The 17,770-nt window shown below is 34.6% G+C and overlaps 1 protein-coding gene across 1 annotated transcript in view; it reads left to right on the forward strand.

Moving 5' to 3' along the window:
* Window positions 1–17,770, forward strand: part of ABCA5 (ATP binding cassette subfamily A member 5) — an 87,139-nt gene that overhangs the window by 40,402 nt on the left and 28,967 nt on the right. Inside the window, 8 exon segments of the mRNA XM_031011536.3 lie at window positions 1,904–2,014; window positions 3,192–3,367; window positions 3,933–4,052; window positions 5,467–5,605; window positions 6,907–6,997; window positions 7,181–7,320; window positions 9,145–9,264; window positions 14,844–15,045. Of these exon segments, the coding sequence (XP_030867396.3) occupies window positions 1,904–2,014; window positions 3,192–3,367; window positions 3,933–4,052; window positions 5,467–5,605; window positions 6,907–6,997; window positions 7,181–7,320; window positions 9,145–9,264; window positions 14,844–15,045 (1,099 nt within the window).

The raw sequence follows: 17,770 nt of genomic DNA on the forward strand, positions 1-17,770 counted from the left end.
AAACCTTCCCTAATCCCCCAACCCCACACTCATACTAGCTCCATTGTGTGTGTGTGTGTGTGTGTATTCTGTTGGTTCTGGAGACTGACTGACATGCTGCTAAACATCCCTGGCACACTGCTAAACATCCTCTCCCAGTTGTAACAACCAAAAATGTCTCCAGTCTTTACCAAATGTCTTCTAGGAGGCAAATTAATTAATTAAGAAGAAAGTAGGTATAGTGGTATACTAATAGGGTTTTAGTTTGCATTTGCCTAATAACTAATGTTATTAATCACCTTTTTATATGATTATTGGCATTTGGAGGTTTTCCTTTATGAAATGCCTATTCAAGTTCTTTTCACATTTTTGTTTCAAGACCTTTGTTAGATACAGGTATTTAAATATTTGATCTCAGTCTGAGGCTTGCCTTTTAATTCTGCTAGCAGTGTCTTTTGACAAACACAAGTCTTAATTTGAATGAAGTCCAATTTATGAATCTGTTCTTTTATGGTTACAGTGCTTTTCACGTCTTTTTATTCAACATTGGAGATTATATATAACCTCCAATGTAAGTTATTGGTACAACTAGTTAAGTATAATTATAATTGTAATAACAATTACAACTAATTGTTTCTAATGCAAAGAAGCAAGAGAATGAAATAAAAGGCATCCAGATTGGAAAGGATGCAGTAAAATTATTTGCAGTTGACACAATAATCTATTTTTAAAATCTTTTAGACTGACAAAAAATAATAGTGGAACTAAACAGTGAGTTTTGCAAGATGATAGGATACATGATAAATAATGGAAAAATCAATTGTATTTCTATATGTTACCAACACATAATTGGAAATTAAAATTAAAAATAGCATTTAGCATCAAAAAATATGCTTACAGGTAAATAAGACAAAAATGTAAAAGACATATCCTGATAAGTACAAAACATTGCTGAGAGAAATTAAAGAAGATTTAAATAAATAGAAATACCACGTTCATGGGGCAGAACACTTAACGTTTAGTTGTTGAGTTCCCTTTCTTATTTTAACTTACATTATTGGCCTTAGGATCTGAGACTTTTTCCTTCTTGTTTTATATGTTAGCCTTCTTAGTCTAGTTTTTGTTGTTGTTTGTTTGTTTTTGAGACAGAGTCTTGCTCTTTCCCCCAGGCTGGAGGACAGTGGCACAGTCTTGGCTTATCATAGCCCTGACTTCCCAAGCTCAGGTGATTCTCCCACCTCAGCCTCCCGAGTAGCTGGGACTACAGGTGCCACCATGCCCAGCTAGTTTTTGTATTTTTTGTAGAGACGGGATTTCGCCATGTTGCCCAGGCTAGTCTCGAACTCCTGGGCCCAAGTGATCCTCCCACCTCAGCCTCCCAAAGTGTTGGGATTACAGGCACGAGCCACTGTGCCTGGCCAGCCTAGTTTTTTGATAAGCCATTTCTGCTTCATCATTTCAGGTCCCCATCTCCTGTCTTCCTTCATTCCTTTACATATCCATTCAGTGATATTGCTTCATTAAATCTAACCTTTCAAGCCATTTCTATACTATTGGTTAATTTCTTGTTTTTTTGCCAGTTTATTTAAATGCCTATAAATATCCTTGGGAACAAATTTTTGTTTAATTCCATTGGTTCCATTGGTAATTCCCAAAAATTGGGACACAGAAAATTCCCAAATATTTTGTATACTCTTAAATCTTACTGTATGAACAAATAAAGTTTATTTTTATTTACTTTCGTTACTGTTTATATCATTGACTGTAACAAAGAAGCTGTTTTACCTGCTATCAAATATGCTGGTAACTTTAAATATGTATTTATAGATATAGTGCCTTGAAGATTGCTCAAATATTATGAATTATCATGCATAGCTGAACAGACATAAAAATTGCATTTGAGTCTTCTTTTTTCCTGAACTAGATTTGTCATTTGACATATATGAGGGTCAGATTACTGCCTTACTTGGCCACAGTGGAACAGGAAAGAGTACATTGATGAATATTCTTTGTGGACTCTGCCCACCTTCTGATGGTGAGTTTTCTGTCTTAAAGAAAAAAAAACTTCATTATATATATTCTTTAAATGTGTATTGAATAATTTTTGTCAATGGGACCAACTTCTGTATCTTTAAAGGTGTTTTCTTTTTTTCTTGACTATACACATTTGGTTGTTTTTAGTAGAAGATAAAAATGATTCTATCATGTTTAATAAAGTAAAAAGGATCTAATTTTGTACATATTTCTATACATATACACACGTAGATGTGTATGTATGTGTTTTTATTCATCATTTTCAAGGGAGGATAAATGAGTAACTTATTGGAAATTAAATCAGAACTATAGACTATTTGAGGTTGAGAAAATAAACACAAATATCTAAATATACAGCAATAGTTCAGCAGGAAATAATCGTAAATGTTCATACTATCTTCTAAAATAGAATTTTAAAAGCATACCTCAAAAGTGTAATTTTGATATGTGATTGTTCGGTAGGTGAGAATTCATTATAATAGCTCCATATTTTGACAGTAACCAAATAGAGTGGCAGTACAATAAATATTTTACTTTACAAAAGGGCTGAATTGTATTGAATCAGCATTTCAACTCTTTAAATGTTATTTAACTTTTAAAATTAGTTTGATTCTGTTCTTTGTCCTTAGTTGTATCACTCTTTGATGGTAGTCATAATATCTTACATTTGTATAAGAATTTATGATTTTTCTCATGATTCTTCATAATGTATGATTGTTTTAATTTTCACTATTAAAACAATGAATATATTAGTGTTCACTGTATCAAAAAGGAAAGCTGGAATTTAAAGAGATTAAGTAATTTGGCCATGACCACACAGCTAGTTAGGATAAAATTTATAGTTCTTTAATCCCTCCACTATTGCACAGTGTCTAGAAAATTGTTACTGGAATACAAGCGTAAATAGTATATCAATAGATATTTATGTTTAGTGTCAAGCTTTTACTTTCTTGTTTTTCCCACTATGTTATATGACCTGTAAGTGATGGAAGATGAGATTGAAATATAAGTGGATGCAGATCACCAATAATATTGAAGGGTGTGTTGTGCCTTGTAAATTTATATTAATTTTTACCTTATATGTCTGTTATAACCAAATAACTAAGTTATCAGGATACTTCAAAACATACACATTATAAAATAATTAATGTACATTTAAATATATATTTTGCTTTTAGGGTTTGCATCTATATATGGACACAGAGTCTCAGAAATAGATGAAATGTTTGAAGCAAGAAAAATGATTGGCATTTGTCCACAGTTAGATATACACTTTGATGTTTTGACAGTAGAAGAAAATTTATCAATTTTGGCTTCAATCAAAGGGATACCAGCCAACAATATAATACAAGAAGTATGCTATTCATATAGAAATCTTTACTTTTATTTCGTGTAATCAATAACCTTTTGTAATGACTTGTGCAATAAAAATATGCTTGAAAATCTAAATATAACATTTGTTCTGAGCCAGCAAACAGAAAGCTATTAGAAAGAATTAGACAGAATTTGGAGTAAATGTTTTAGCACACATAAAAGTTTGTTTCATCTGGAGGATGCTTGCCTGCCTTATTCCTCCCTTCTCTTGCTCTCATCTCCTCTACCCCCTCCCACTTCCACACATACATTAAGAGACATCACAGTGATCTCTTATTCCTTCCCTACCACCCAAGAAGGCACAAAATTAAAACCTTTCCCTCAAGAATCTTGTTACCTGTTGTTTTCATAATTATATATGAGTATATGTCAAAGGCAGTTCCATGCTAAAGGATCATTTTTAAAGTTGATATTAAAATTATTTAAAAACCTATGTTACTTAAATATTTAACACATTAAAACTTAAAATATTTAAAAAGTAATATTGATAATTATATAAATGGTATGATTTTTAAAATAACATTGTTCATGCTTTACTTTTACAGGTGCAGAAGGTTTTACTAGATTTAGACATGCAGACTATCAAAGATAACCAAGCTAAAAAATTAAGTGGTGGTCAAAAAAGAAAGCTGTCATTAGGAATTGCTGTTCTTGGGAACCCAAAGGTAAATAAATATTACTTTTACAGATGAGCTCGTTTAAAATTATGTCGAATTAAAAAGCAGGTTGTAGAAAGATATAATACATTATGTAAAGGTTAAGTGTACATAAAATGCTGTATGTTATTATGGATATAATCATAGTAATGAGATTTTAAAACTGAAATCAGAAAGATGTATAACTTTTTTTAATTTTAGTAGCTGTCAAGGTACTAAAGGTTTTTGGTTACATGGATGAATTATATAGTGGTAAATTCTGAGGTTTTAGTGCACCCATCTCCTGAGTACTGTACATGGTACTCAATATGTAGTTTTTTTATTCCTCACCCCCTTCCACCTTTTCCTTTCTGAGTTATAACATCTTTATGATAACTGGTTACTTTTAGGAAGGAGAACGGAAGAATAGACTTTAGTTATGACTGCCATGTTTTTTTTCTTTCTTTTTTCTTCTTCTTTTTTTTTTTAATTTGTAGAGATAAGACCTTGCTATGTTGCCCAGGCTGGTCTTGAACTGGCCTCAAGCGATCCTCCCGCCTTTGCCTTCCAAAGTGTTGGGATTACAGGCATGAGCCACCATGCCTGGCCTCCATGTTTTATTTCTTTAAAAAATGATCTGAAGAAAATGTGGCCAAAAAATAACATTGCTGAATTGGAATGGTAGCTATAATAGTATTACTCTCTTGTTCTCTATAGTTTAAAAAATATTTGTTATAGTTAATAACAAAAGTTAAGAAATAGAACAAAATCAAAGGAGTGATTCAGTTTATCACTGTCCTGCTTTGATTTTGTATGTATTTGTTTTATGCTGTTCTCTGTCGTAGAAACAGAGAAACAACTGATGTACCACTTTACACAGGGCATCAAAACTGACAGGTGCATGCATGCAGCTAGGGTGATCTCCTATTGATCCCCACCATCCTGCCACATTCCCCCTTGCTGTTGCAGCTGGGGAATGATTCTGGATCCTGGCTTTATGTTCATTAGTCTTCCTCTCAGCCACCACCACCATGTTCTTTTTTATATTAAAAATAGTCTTGAAACAAATTGCTACCCTTGAACTACTATAAAACCATATATTCTTCTCCAAAAAAGCAAGTGTTACATCTACAAATTTAATTGTTAAGGATAATAGCAATATACTTAATGTTTTGTTTTTAGTTTATTTGTCTGACTGTTGTTATACTTTTGTCTTGTATATTACAGGCAGTCTTTTAGAATTAAACCTGGGAAAATATTCACATGTCAAATTTATAATTTTAAAAATTTATGTGAACTCAATTATGAATGAAAAAATCTGATCTAATATATTTCTGATTGAAAATAATAATTTGAAATGGGGCAGTTTTTTAGTGTCCACATGCCTGTTTAATATTTAGTTTTTCTGAGGATTCCCTGCCCTTCTTCACCTCTTTTCACACAGATACTGCTGCTAGATGAACCAACAGCTGGAATGGACCCCTGTTCTCGACATATTGTATGGAATCTTTTAAAATACAGAAAAGCCAATCGGGTGACAGTGTTCAGTACTCATTTCATGGATGAAGCTGACATTCTTGCAGGTGAGATTTTTGTTTTATTTTCGAAGGCTGAGATCATGGGCCAAAAGGAAGATGGATATAGAGATGCTAATTCCTGAGGTATAAATAGAGAAGCTTTTACCTAGTGGTATGTTTCCTTCACAAAAAAAGTTCTAAAAAATTTTAAAATGATACATTTTTGTGTTGAGAATCTCCAAGACCATCCCAGGTTTAGTGATGTCCTAGAAGAACTCATATGACTCAGCACATAGTCATACTCATGACTATGATTTATTACAGCAAAAGGATACAATGCAAAGTTAGCAAAGGGAAAAGGTATATGAGGCAAAGTCTCGAGGAAACCAGGTAGAAGCTTCCAAGAGTCCTACTCCCAGTGGAGTAGACAGATGTGCTTTAATTTCTTCAGCATTGAGTTGTAACAACATGTGTGAAATATCTACTTGGGAAAGTTAGTATATACTCAGTGTTCAAGATTCTTATTGCGTGCTGATCACATAAACATCTTCTGCCTAGCACATACCAAAGTTCCAGATTCTCAGAAGGAAAGAAGTTGTTTAGCATAAACCACATTGTTTGCACAGTTTAGGCACTGAGCCACTCTTACCTGTTTTGAGAATAGTAGGAACCCTCCCAAATCCAAGTTCTCAACTAACCGCCAAGGGCCAACCTTGTAAGCAGGCCTTTCTAAGGATAGAAGCTTCTGACCTGCTATGTTAACTCTTTTCTGCACAATTTTATACACATACATACATATAAAGAATCCAAGTTTAAGCCAACACATGACTTTTAATAGCTATGACAGATATAGAAGTTTGAAATTCTTGAGCAACTTCTGTCTGCTTATAATATAATCTAATAAAATTGGGCAAGTCATTCATGTCTTCAGTAGTACCTTTGTTTTTAAAAACCCAACAAACTAACATTTGTTCTTCTTATTACTTTTGTTGATTTTTGGAGTTGTTTCTACATTTGGTTATAAAGGAAATTGTGAAAGTGCTTGTATTGGTAAGCCTTTTAGGAAAAATATATTTGGAATAACATATGGTAAGTAGACTCTAGAGTCAGACTCCTTGAGTAGAGTTCCTGGCTTTGTTACTTAATAGCTGTATGAAACATGTATAAGGAATGTATTTTCTTTTTACCTTAGTATTCATATCTGAAAAATAGTTGATGATAATCTAGTACCATCCTCATAAGATTTTTTGTGATGATTAATGATATCATAATGTGGATGACTCTCATATGAGAAACCATGAAATATAAATGCCAATTATTAATGCTGTTGATACTTTAGAAATTGAAATGTAAATATTTATCTGCAGATAGGAAAGCTGTGATATCACAAGGAATGCTGAAATGTGTTGGTTCTTCAATGTTCCTCAAAAGTAAATGGGGGATCGGCTACCGCCTGAGGTATCATTCATTTTTATTGACATTATTCTATATTATACTCTTGCTATACTGTTATTATTTTGGAGGCTTGCTGTTATATGCTTTGACCATCATTTATGGTACTAAATTTAATTTAAAGCCTTCATAATTTACTTTTGGCTGTTTATTGTATAATCATTAATTATGATTTTTGGTATTCTCTAGCATGTACATAGACAAATATTGAGCCACAGAATCTCTTTCTTCGCTGGTTAAACAACATATACCTGGAGCTACTTTATTACAACAGAATGACCAACAACTTGTGTATAGCTTGCCTTTCAAGGACATGGACAAATTTTCAGGTATTACTTACTTTAAGTCTCTTGTTGTTTGAACTGGGATCTTATATTGGGAATAGGTTTCATTGATTTCCTTTTTGTTTCCTTCTCCATGTAGTATTGCCATGCTCCCAGGTGGCCAGAGTTAATATTCTGTTTCTGCTTTATTTTGTTTTTGAAAGCCAGAAAAAATACAGCAAAATTTTTTTTTTTACAAACACCATGCAAGAAACTGTAACTAATATATTAAATACTTAAGAAAATGTTAAAAAATGTAAAAATAATTGTGTTTACTTTGTTGTCAAGAAAAAAAGAAATTGCTTGTAGGCCTCCTGAGAGTAAGGCATATATGTATATAGTTTATATACATTCTCAGGTTCTTTTATAGTTTCATGATTTCATAATGAATTTTATGATAAATCCTTGAATTCTTTTAATTGAGGCATTATTTTTTAATTTTTTAATGAGGAACTCAAACTCAGTCTCCTTCCTCTGTTTAGGAATTGCTTGATAGACAAAAGGATGTTATTGATGTAAGTACATTGTGCAGAATTTTCATAGCATTTATCTCATAATCAGAAAAATACTTGTTTTTTTTTAAAAAGAAATCACAAATTAAGTGGACTGAAGTACACTTGCCAACTTAATGCACTCTGCCTATCATTCTATCTACTTACACCCACCTATCTCCTATTCTTTAGTAACATTTATATGTGCTTATTTTCTACCAGATGCTGGTCTGTGCCTTTTGCAATTATTAGTTTATTTCATTATCCCAATGTTTCAAGAAATACATGAGATAAATACTATTATTGCTTTCATTTTACAAATGAAGAAACTGAGACATAAAAAGATTTAAGGAACTTGCCCAAGGTAACACAGGTAGAAAGTGGTGGAGCTGAGTTTTGAACCCAGGCAAATCAGTTCCAGAACTCATGGTTTTCACCACCATACTTTGTTTGTTGACTCTTATATTTCTTTGAAAAATTGTCATGGTATTTCACTGGATTTCACAGTGTCTTCTGGGATCTCCTGTAGGATGGACCGTAAGACCTCTTAAGGGAATTCATAATGTCAGCACTTTTTCTAGTAATACCAAAATGTTATTTGCCTTATTGACCCTCAGCTTCTCATGATTATACAGTGTTTTCCAGAGACTGCATAGTATGTGCTATCACAACAGATTGAATACAGAAACAAATATGAGAACCCATCTGTCTTCCGTTAAGACAGACATTAAAGAGATTTGCAGAAATATAAAACAATATTCTCTTCTCATTATTTTTGTTTAAAAAGATGCAGTTTTTAAAAATAAAATTGTGTTAACCTGTAATAGGTTTATTTTTTTATTTTTTAAAAGATGAATAAGTATTTAAATGATTTCTGTATGTTTTCTAATGTACATATTTATTTTATTATTCAATATAGTAACATTCTCAGTTTTAATTTCAAATGCTGTAAAATTTTTGTTAGTTTATAATATGATATAGATATAATATGGTAATAGATATGATAATAGATATATTCCCATATATAAAATTTATTTGAGGTCCTTAATTTATGAGAATGTTAAGCCTGTTACTTAGGCTGGAGTTCAGTGCCACAATCACAGCTCACTGCAGCCTCAAACTCCTGGGCTCAAGTGATCCTCCCACCTGAGTCTCCTGAGTAGCTAAGACTACAGGCTTGCATCAGTATTTATGCCTAGCTAATTTATTTTTATTTTTTGTAGAGATGGGTCATGATATGTTGCACAGGCTGTTCATGAACTTATTTTTAAAGGATATTTTACAATAATTTATGATAATATGCTTAAAGATATACTATTCTTTCATTTTTTTCTTTTAGGTTTGTTTTCTGCCCTAGACAGTCATTCAAATTTGGGTGTCATTTCTTATGGTGTTTCCATGACGACTTTGGAAGACGTATTTTTAAAGCTAGAAGTTGAAGCAGAAATTGACCAAGCAGGTAAAAACAGAACTAACAAAACATTTTAGGCAATGAATCAGACAGATGGTGAATAAGACAAAAATTATATAAATGTAATTTTATATATTTTTTTAGAATAAAGGGTAGAAATAAACAAGTAAATAAGTAATGAGATACTTACTGATAGTGATAGGAGTAATGCAGGAAATAATGGGGTGGTCTTAGAAGGCAGCGAACTTAGATTATATCATCAGGAAGGACTTTGTTGAGATGATACTTGACCTGAGGCCTCTATAATGAGAAAAATCAAGTAGGTGAAGATTTTAGGGCAGAAATTTTCAGATAAAGAACTGCAACTGCAAAGGTATTAACTGAGGAATGAGTTGGATGTCTTTGAGGGATAAAAAAAGTGAGCCATGATTGCACCACTGCACTCCAGCCTGGGCATCAGAAGGAGACCCTGTTTAAAAAAAAAAAAAAAAAAAGGGAAAGAACAGATATTTGGGTTATACTGGTGGTAGTGGTGATGAGTTGCTGATAGATTGAGTGTTAGAGGCTCAGGAGAGGTTGGAATGAAGAATAATTCCTAAGCTTTTGATAACTGGGAATGAGATTGCCATTTCCTGAAAATAGGGGAAGAATAGGTTTGTGGGAAGAAGGAATGCAGGCATGAGTTTTTTCCTTTTTTTTTTTTTTTTTTTTTTGAGTCTTGCTCTGTCACCCAGGCTGGAGTGCAGTGGCACAATCCTGGCTCACTGCAACCTCCGCCTCCCAAGTCCAAGTGATTGTCCTGCTGCCTCAGCCTCCCAAACAGCTGGGATTACAGGCACCCACCACCACGCCCAGCTAATTGTTGTATTTTTTAGTAGAGACAGGGTTTTACCATGTTGGCCAGGCTGGTCTTGAGCTGACCTCAGGTGATCTGCCCGCCTTGGCCTCCCAAAGTGCTAGGATTACAGGTGTAAGCCACTGCGCCCGGCCCAGGCATGAATTTTGAGTATATTGTTTGAGATGCATCTGGAGCTAAATGAAGATGTTACGGCTGAAGATACAGATTTGAAAGTTACTCACAGGTAGATGGTGCTATGGAATTGGATGAAATCTCTTGGTTGGGTAAGGAGTATAGATAAGAATTGAGGGGCAAGCCTCCTGGGTGAGCAGTGGAGAAGGAGCCAAGAGGGCTGACCGTGAATGAGCAATTATTACTCTACTTTTTCATGAAAGAGTGGAAATGGAAAAACCTAGAAAAATGGTGTTTAGGAAAGAGGAAGTGGTCAGTTATTTGTCAATTGCTGTGAAGAATAAGATGAAGACAAAAAAGGTAGTTTTGGTAACATAGAGGACGGTGAGGGATTTGGTAGACTGTAAGAGTGGTGATCTTGACAGATCAATTTCATGATGCAGTAAGGAGCAAGGTGGATCTATTCAGTTTACGGTAAGAACATGAGTTGAGGAAACTTTCTTATGATCGAAGGTTAGCAAAATGTTTGTAGTGGCAGGTGAGGAGAGCAAAGGAAACCAGGATGTTAGTTCACAGTTGTTAAAAGAGTTGAGATGCTGCAAATACACATTTTGCATGAATGCCGAGTGGGTGATGATTAAAATCATTGTGATACCAAAGTCAAGAATCAAGCTGAATATATCATCATGAAGTAAACTTGCTTATATTATGCTAAAATAAATCTGGAACTTAAAATATTACTAGAATTTAATTATTCATGGTTTGGTACTCCAATTTTAAAAGATTGGCCTTACTGTGTGGGAACAATAATTTGTCAGCATTGCTAACTGTAAAGTTGCTCCTGTAGTCCTACGTTTATGATACCAGATGCCCACTTTCAAATGCAGTGAGGAGAAGCCATATATTTTTGAGTTCTTAATTTTTCTTTTGTTATTATGTCTGGATCAAAGAAGATTTATCTGAAAATTAATGTATGTGATTTTGTAGTTTCTCCTTCTTTTGAAATTTTTAAATGATGAAGTGGGCATTCTGCTTTTAGTTCACCCTCACAAATTGTGGAAGAATCTACAATAAAACTTTTATATTGAAAGTGCGTGGCCTTAATGGAATTAAATAACTAAAAAAAGAAGTAAGTCTCCCAAATTTGTTTTAATACCTTGAGTACTAATATACTGAACCACTACATAAAATTAATACTATATAATCTGATTTCTTTTTATATTATTATCTAAATTAAAAAATACATGTATTGGCCCAAAAGTTATAATGTTCTTCCTAAAGTTATCTCACTAGTACATTCTATTTAATATTTGCATTAACTGTTAATATTTTTCTGCGTCGAAAGTTCTGAATGTTTTTGAGTTTAAAATAAACCTCAATTGTGTAGTATTTTATTCTTGCCATTAAATAAATATATGTTTATGGTTTAATTGGTAGAATTTTATTTTATTTATTTATTTATTTTTATTTTTTTTTATTATTATACTTTAAGTTTTAGGGTGCATGTGCACATTGTGCAGGTTAGTTACATACGTATACATGTGCCATGCTGGTGTGCTGCACCCACTAACTCGTCATCTAGCATTAGGTATATCTCCCAATGCTATCCCTCCCCCCTCCCCCCACCCCACAACAGTCCCCAGTGTGATGTTCCCCTTTCTGTGTCCATGTGATCTCATTGTTCAATTCCCACCTCTGAGTGAGAATATGCGGTGTTTGGTTTTTTGTTCTTGTGATAGTTTACTGAGAATGATGATTTCCAATTTCATCCATGTCCCTACAAAGGACATGAACTCATCATTTTTTATGGCTGCATAGTATTCCATGGTGTATATGTGCCACATTTTCTTAATCCAGTCTATCATTGTTGGACATTTGGATTGGTTCCAAGTCTTTGCTATTGTGAATAGTGCCGCAATAAACATACATGTGCATGTGTCTTTATAGCAGCATGATTTATAGTCCTTTGGGTATATACCCAGTAATGGGATGGCTGGGTCAAATGGTATTTCTAGTTCTAGATCCCTGAGGAATCGCCACACTGACTTCCACAATGGTTGAACTAGTTTACAGTTCCACCAACAGTGTAAAAGTGTTCCTATTTCTCCACATCCTCTCCAGCACCTGTTGTTTCCTGACTTTTTAATGATTGCCATTCTAACTGGTGTGAGATGGTATCTCATTGTGGTTTTGATTTGCATTTCTCTGATGGCCAGTGATGGTGAGCATTTTTTCATGTGTCTTTTGGCTGCATAAATGTCTTCTTTTGAGAAGTGTCTGTTCATGTCCTTCACCCACTTTTTGATGGGGTTGTTTGTTTTTTTCTTGTAAATTTGTTTGAGTTCATTGTAGATTCTGGATATTAGCCCTTTGTCAGATGAGTAGGTTGCAAAAATTTTCTCCCATTTTGTAGGTTGCCTGTTTACTCTGATGGTAGTTTCTTTTGCTGTGCAGAAGCTCTTTAGTTTAATTAGATCCCATTTGTCAATTTTGTCTTTTGTTGCTATTGCTTTTGGTGTTTTAGACATGAAGTCCTTGCCCATGCCTATGTCCTGAATGGTAATGCCTAGGTTTTCTTCTAGGGTTTTTATGGTTTTAGGTCTAACGTTTAAGTCTTTAATCCATCTTGAATTGATTTTTGTATACGGTGTAAGGAAGGGATCCAGTTTCAGCTTTCTACATATGGCTAGCCAGTTTTCCCAGCACCATTTATTAAATAGGGAATCCTTTCCCCATTTATTGTTTTTGTCAGGTTTGTCAAAGTTCAGATGGTTGTAGATGTGGCTGAGGGCTCTGTTCTGTTCCATTGGTCTATCTGTCTGTTTTGATACCAGTACCATGCTGTTTTGGTTACTGTAGCCTTGTAGTATAGTTTGAAGTCAGGTAGCGTGATGCCTCCAGCTTTGTTCTTTTGGCTTAGGATTGACTTGGCGATGCGGGCTCTTTTTTGGTTCCATATGAACTTTAAAGTAGTTTTTTCCAATTCTGTGAAGAAAGGCATTGGTAGCTTGATGGGGATGGCATTGAATCTGTAAATGACCTTGGGCAGTATGGCCATTTTCACGATATTGATTCTTCCTACCCATGAGCATGGAATGTTCTTCCATTTGTTTGTATCCTCTTTTATTTCCTTGAGCAGCAGTTTGTAGTTCTCCTTGAAGAGGTCCTTCACATCCCTTGTAAGTTGAATTCCTAGGTATTTTATTCTCTTTGAAGCAATTGTGAATGGGAGTTCACTCATGATTTGGCTCTCTGTCTGTTGTTGGTGTATAGGAATGCTTGTGATTTTTGCACATTGATTTTGTATCCTGAGACTTTGCTGAAGTTGCTTATCAGCTTAAGGAGATTTTGGGCTGAGACAATGGGGTTTTCTAGATATACAATCATGTCATCTGCAAACAGGGACAATTTGACTTCCTCTTTTCCTAATTGAATATCCTTTATTTCCTTCTCCTGCCTAATTGCCCTGGCCAGAACTTCCAACACTATGTTGAATAGGAGTGGTGAGAGAGGGCATCCCTGTCTTGTGCCAGTTTTCAAAGGGAATGCTTCCAGTTTTTGCCCATTCAGTATGATATTGACTGTGGGTTTGTCATAGATAGCTCCTATTATTTTGAGATATGTCCCATCAATACCTAATTTATTGAGAGTTTTTAGCATGAAGGGTTGTTGAATTTTGTCAAAGGCCTTTTCTGCATCTATTGAGATAATCATGTGGTTTTTGTCTTTGGCTCTGTTTATATGCTAGAATTTTAACATGAAGTACGTAAATAAATTTTTATTCCAAATACATTTGGAATGTTTAACTAATTTAAATGAATATTAAATATTAAAATGAAATCTGAATGACATACCTTATTCACACTACTGAATTTGTTATACCTTTTAAGTGTTGTGCTAGTAATCTGTATGATCACACTGTCATTGATCATGTACAACCTCAGTAATCCCAGGAAATTATATTGAAGTAGGCATTGGCTCTTAAACCTTCCAAAGACTAAAGATGAAGTTGAAGGGCAGAATTTGGCTGAAAACTGAGCCTGAAGCTAAATTTTAATTGAGAAGTAATGTAAAGCCAGGAGAGGACTCTCAAAAATGGTGATAAGAGAGAAGTCTCGTGTGTGATCAGGACATGATGCTAAGTTGTGGTCAGAGAGGAAAAGTTCACATAGAAGTTGGATATTATACAGATACAGAGATAATAAGGTCTTAAATATGGATATGCATCCAGTTTGATTTTGAACTAGTGGAATTATACCATGTATCTCCTTTGCATCTGTCCTCTTTCACTCAAAATTACATTTGTGAAGTTCAACCATGTTGTTATGGGTACGGTAGTTTGTTCATTTTCATTGGTTTACACTATTCCATAGAATAGTGTTCTTGTTCTTAGTAGAACAAGAACATTCTTATGTTCTTGTACATGTGTTTTGGTGAAACCTATATTCATATCTCTGTTGGGTTTATACCTGTTGGGGATCTCTTGGGTCATAAGATATACATATGTTCAGCTTTAATAGATACTGCCAGGATATAAGAGAGTTCCATTTGTTGCACATAACTGCCAGACCAATGCTTCTTTAAATTTTCCTGCTTCAGAAAGATTGTGTCTTTTTTAATGAATATACTGAAATGTTTGTTTTGTTTTGGCAAATAGATTATAGTGTATTTACTCAGCAGCCACTGGAGGAAGAAATGGATTCAAAATCTTTTGATGAAATGGAACAGAGCTTACTTATTCTTTCTGAAACCAAGGCTTCTCTAGTGAGCACCATGAGCCTTTGGAAACAACAGATGTATACAATAGCAAAGTTTCATTTCTTTACCTTGAAACGTGAAAGTAAATCAGTGAGATCAGTGTAAGTATAATTATCACCCTTATACCTGATGGATTGCTTTTTAAGGATACACATTGGTTTTACCATCTTAATTTTTAAAATGTTAACATATGTAAATAATTTATATAGTTTTGAAAGATTACCACTGTAATTTCACAATGTTAGAGAAAAAAATTACAATAATTTCATCAAATACCCTGTCTTACACTTTTTAAACTAGCATTTATTGTCTCATCTATAAAGTGAGGAAATAACAAATATTTCCTAATTGTATAATTTTTGAATTACTGTCATTGTATCTTTTTCTTTCTTTCACCTGGGAGCACAGATTCAAGTTTCCTTGAATATATTAATACACTCCCCATTGTATCTTAAATTTTGTTTTGCGTTTCTATTTTTTCGCTATTTTTTGCATCTATTAGTTAGTTTTTATAACCACTTTTTGTAAGTAGCAGGAAAAATGAGTTTTACCTCTATTTATCCTATGAGGAAACTGAAAAATAAACAAGGCTACATAGCTAGTAGATCTGGGATCAAAATGACATCTCAAGTTAGCTTTAGCCCTTCTCAGTTAGGTTCTCCTAGGGTACTAGGAACTGAATAATTTGGAAATAACATTAACCGCTTTCATATACCACACACCTATCTTGTTAAGTCCAAAATGTCAGTAGTAATAAGGCTTAATCATTAAGATTAAGAATATTGTTATATGTTTGGAATATGCTAAATTTATATGCTCTTCTTTGACCAAATTCAGTGTCAAACAAATGTCAATCACGTATCTGATTTATTCCCAGGTTGGCATTACTGAAAGAAAAATATTTCTTTAAATCAGCATGTTTCAATTTATTTTATTTTATTTTTTATACTTTAAGTTCTGGGATATATGTGCAGAACTTGCAGGTTTGTTACATAGGTATGCATGTGCCATGGTGGTTTGCTACACTCATCAACCTATCACTACGTTAGGTATTTATCCTAATGCTATCCCTCCCCAGTCCCAACCCTCCAACAGGCCCCGGTGTGTGATGTTCCCCTCCTTGTGTCCATGTGTTCTCGTTGTTCAGCTCCCACTTATGAGTGAGAACATGTGGTGTTGGTTTTCTGTTCCTGTGTTAGTTTGCTGAGAATGATGGTTTCCAGCTTCATCCATGTACCTTCAAAGGACATGAACTCATCCTTTTTTATGGCTGCATAGTATTCCATGGTGTATATGTGCCACATTTTCTAAACACCACTGTCATAAAATACACTCAGAAAAATAATTAAAATACCAGCTGGGCTCGGTGGCTCAAGCTTGTAATCCCAGCACTTTGGGAGGCCAAGGCAGGCGGATCACGAGGTCAGGAGATCAAGGCCATCCTGGCCAACATGGTGAAACTCCGTCTCTACTAAAAATATAAAAAAATTAGCTGGGTGTGGTGGTGGGCGCCTGTAGTCTCAGCTACTTGGGAGGCTGAGGCAGGAGAATTGCCTGAACTCGGGAAGCAGAGGTTGCAGTGAGCCAAGATTGTGCCACTGCACTCCAGCCTGGCGACAGAGTGAAACTCCGTCCCCGCCCCCCCGCCCCCCAAAAAAAAGAAAATTAAAATACCTTAGTCAGCTTTGACTGCCATGACAGAATACCATTTACTGGGTGACTTAAACAGAGTATTATTTTCTCACAATTCTGATGGCTGCAGGTCTGAGATCAGGGTGCCAGCCTGGTGAGGGCTGTCTTCCTGGCTTGCAGAAGGCCACCATCTCACTGTGTGCTCATATGACCTCTTCATGTACACTGGCATGCACCCTCTGGTGTCTCTTTTTGTAAATGTACTAATCCCATCATGGGGACCCCACCCTCATGATGCCATCTGATGCAGATTACCTTTCCGAAGTCCCATTTCCAAACACCATCATATGGGAGTTAGGGCTTCAACATACAAATTTGGGGAGGCACAAACATTCAATCCATAACAAAATGTGTTCCATGGTCAAATACATTTAGAAAATATTACTCTTATATTCCCTATATTAAAGAGTTATTCATTAGCTTAAAAAAATGAGATGTTCTCTGGTAAAGAAATTCCTTCAACTTTGTTTAACCTCATGTTTCCAAATACTATTTAATTGTGAATATTTTTTAACCTAAATCACTTCTTAACTTATTATGGAACTTGATCAATGCCATATGCTTTTGAAATCTTAGATATAACAATTTAAGAATTTTTTTAAAACAATTACGGGGTATGTGAAATTTATAAATTGCCAAAGTATGATAATCTAAGCTCTCCAACTGCTTGTTAGGACACTTATTACATGTGATATAGAGATATTTTATCGGATAAGTAGCTGCTCTCCAGATAAAAGGGCATTGTAGTATACCTTGCTTTGCCTCCTGAGAGCAGCAATGGCAATTAATATGATAAAATTGCGATTAGGATGAGATTTCAAAGATATCAGCCATTCAGAGTTTAATTATATTTTTATTTGCTTCTCTATATCTAAAATATTTTTGTTGTTACGTGAAAAGTAAATGGGGCTGGGTGCAGTGGCTCACACCTGAAATCCCAGCACTTTGGAAGGCTGCAGCAGGTGGATCACTTGAGGCCAGGAGTTTGAGACCAGTCTGGCCAACATGGCAAAACCCTGTCTCTACTAAAAATACAAAAATTAGCTGGGTACAGTGGCACATGCCAGTCGTCCCACCTACTTGGGAGGCTGAGGCATGACAATCGTTTGAACCTGGGAGGCAGAGGTTGCAGTG

This window comes from Gorilla gorilla, chromosome 4 (assembly GCF_029281585.2).
Source record: "Gorilla gorilla gorilla isolate KB3781 chromosome 4, NHGRI_mGorGor1-v2.1_pri, whole genome shotgun sequence".
NCBI classification, from domain to species: Eukaryota; Metazoa; Chordata; class Mammalia; order Primates; family Hominidae; genus Gorilla; species Gorilla gorilla.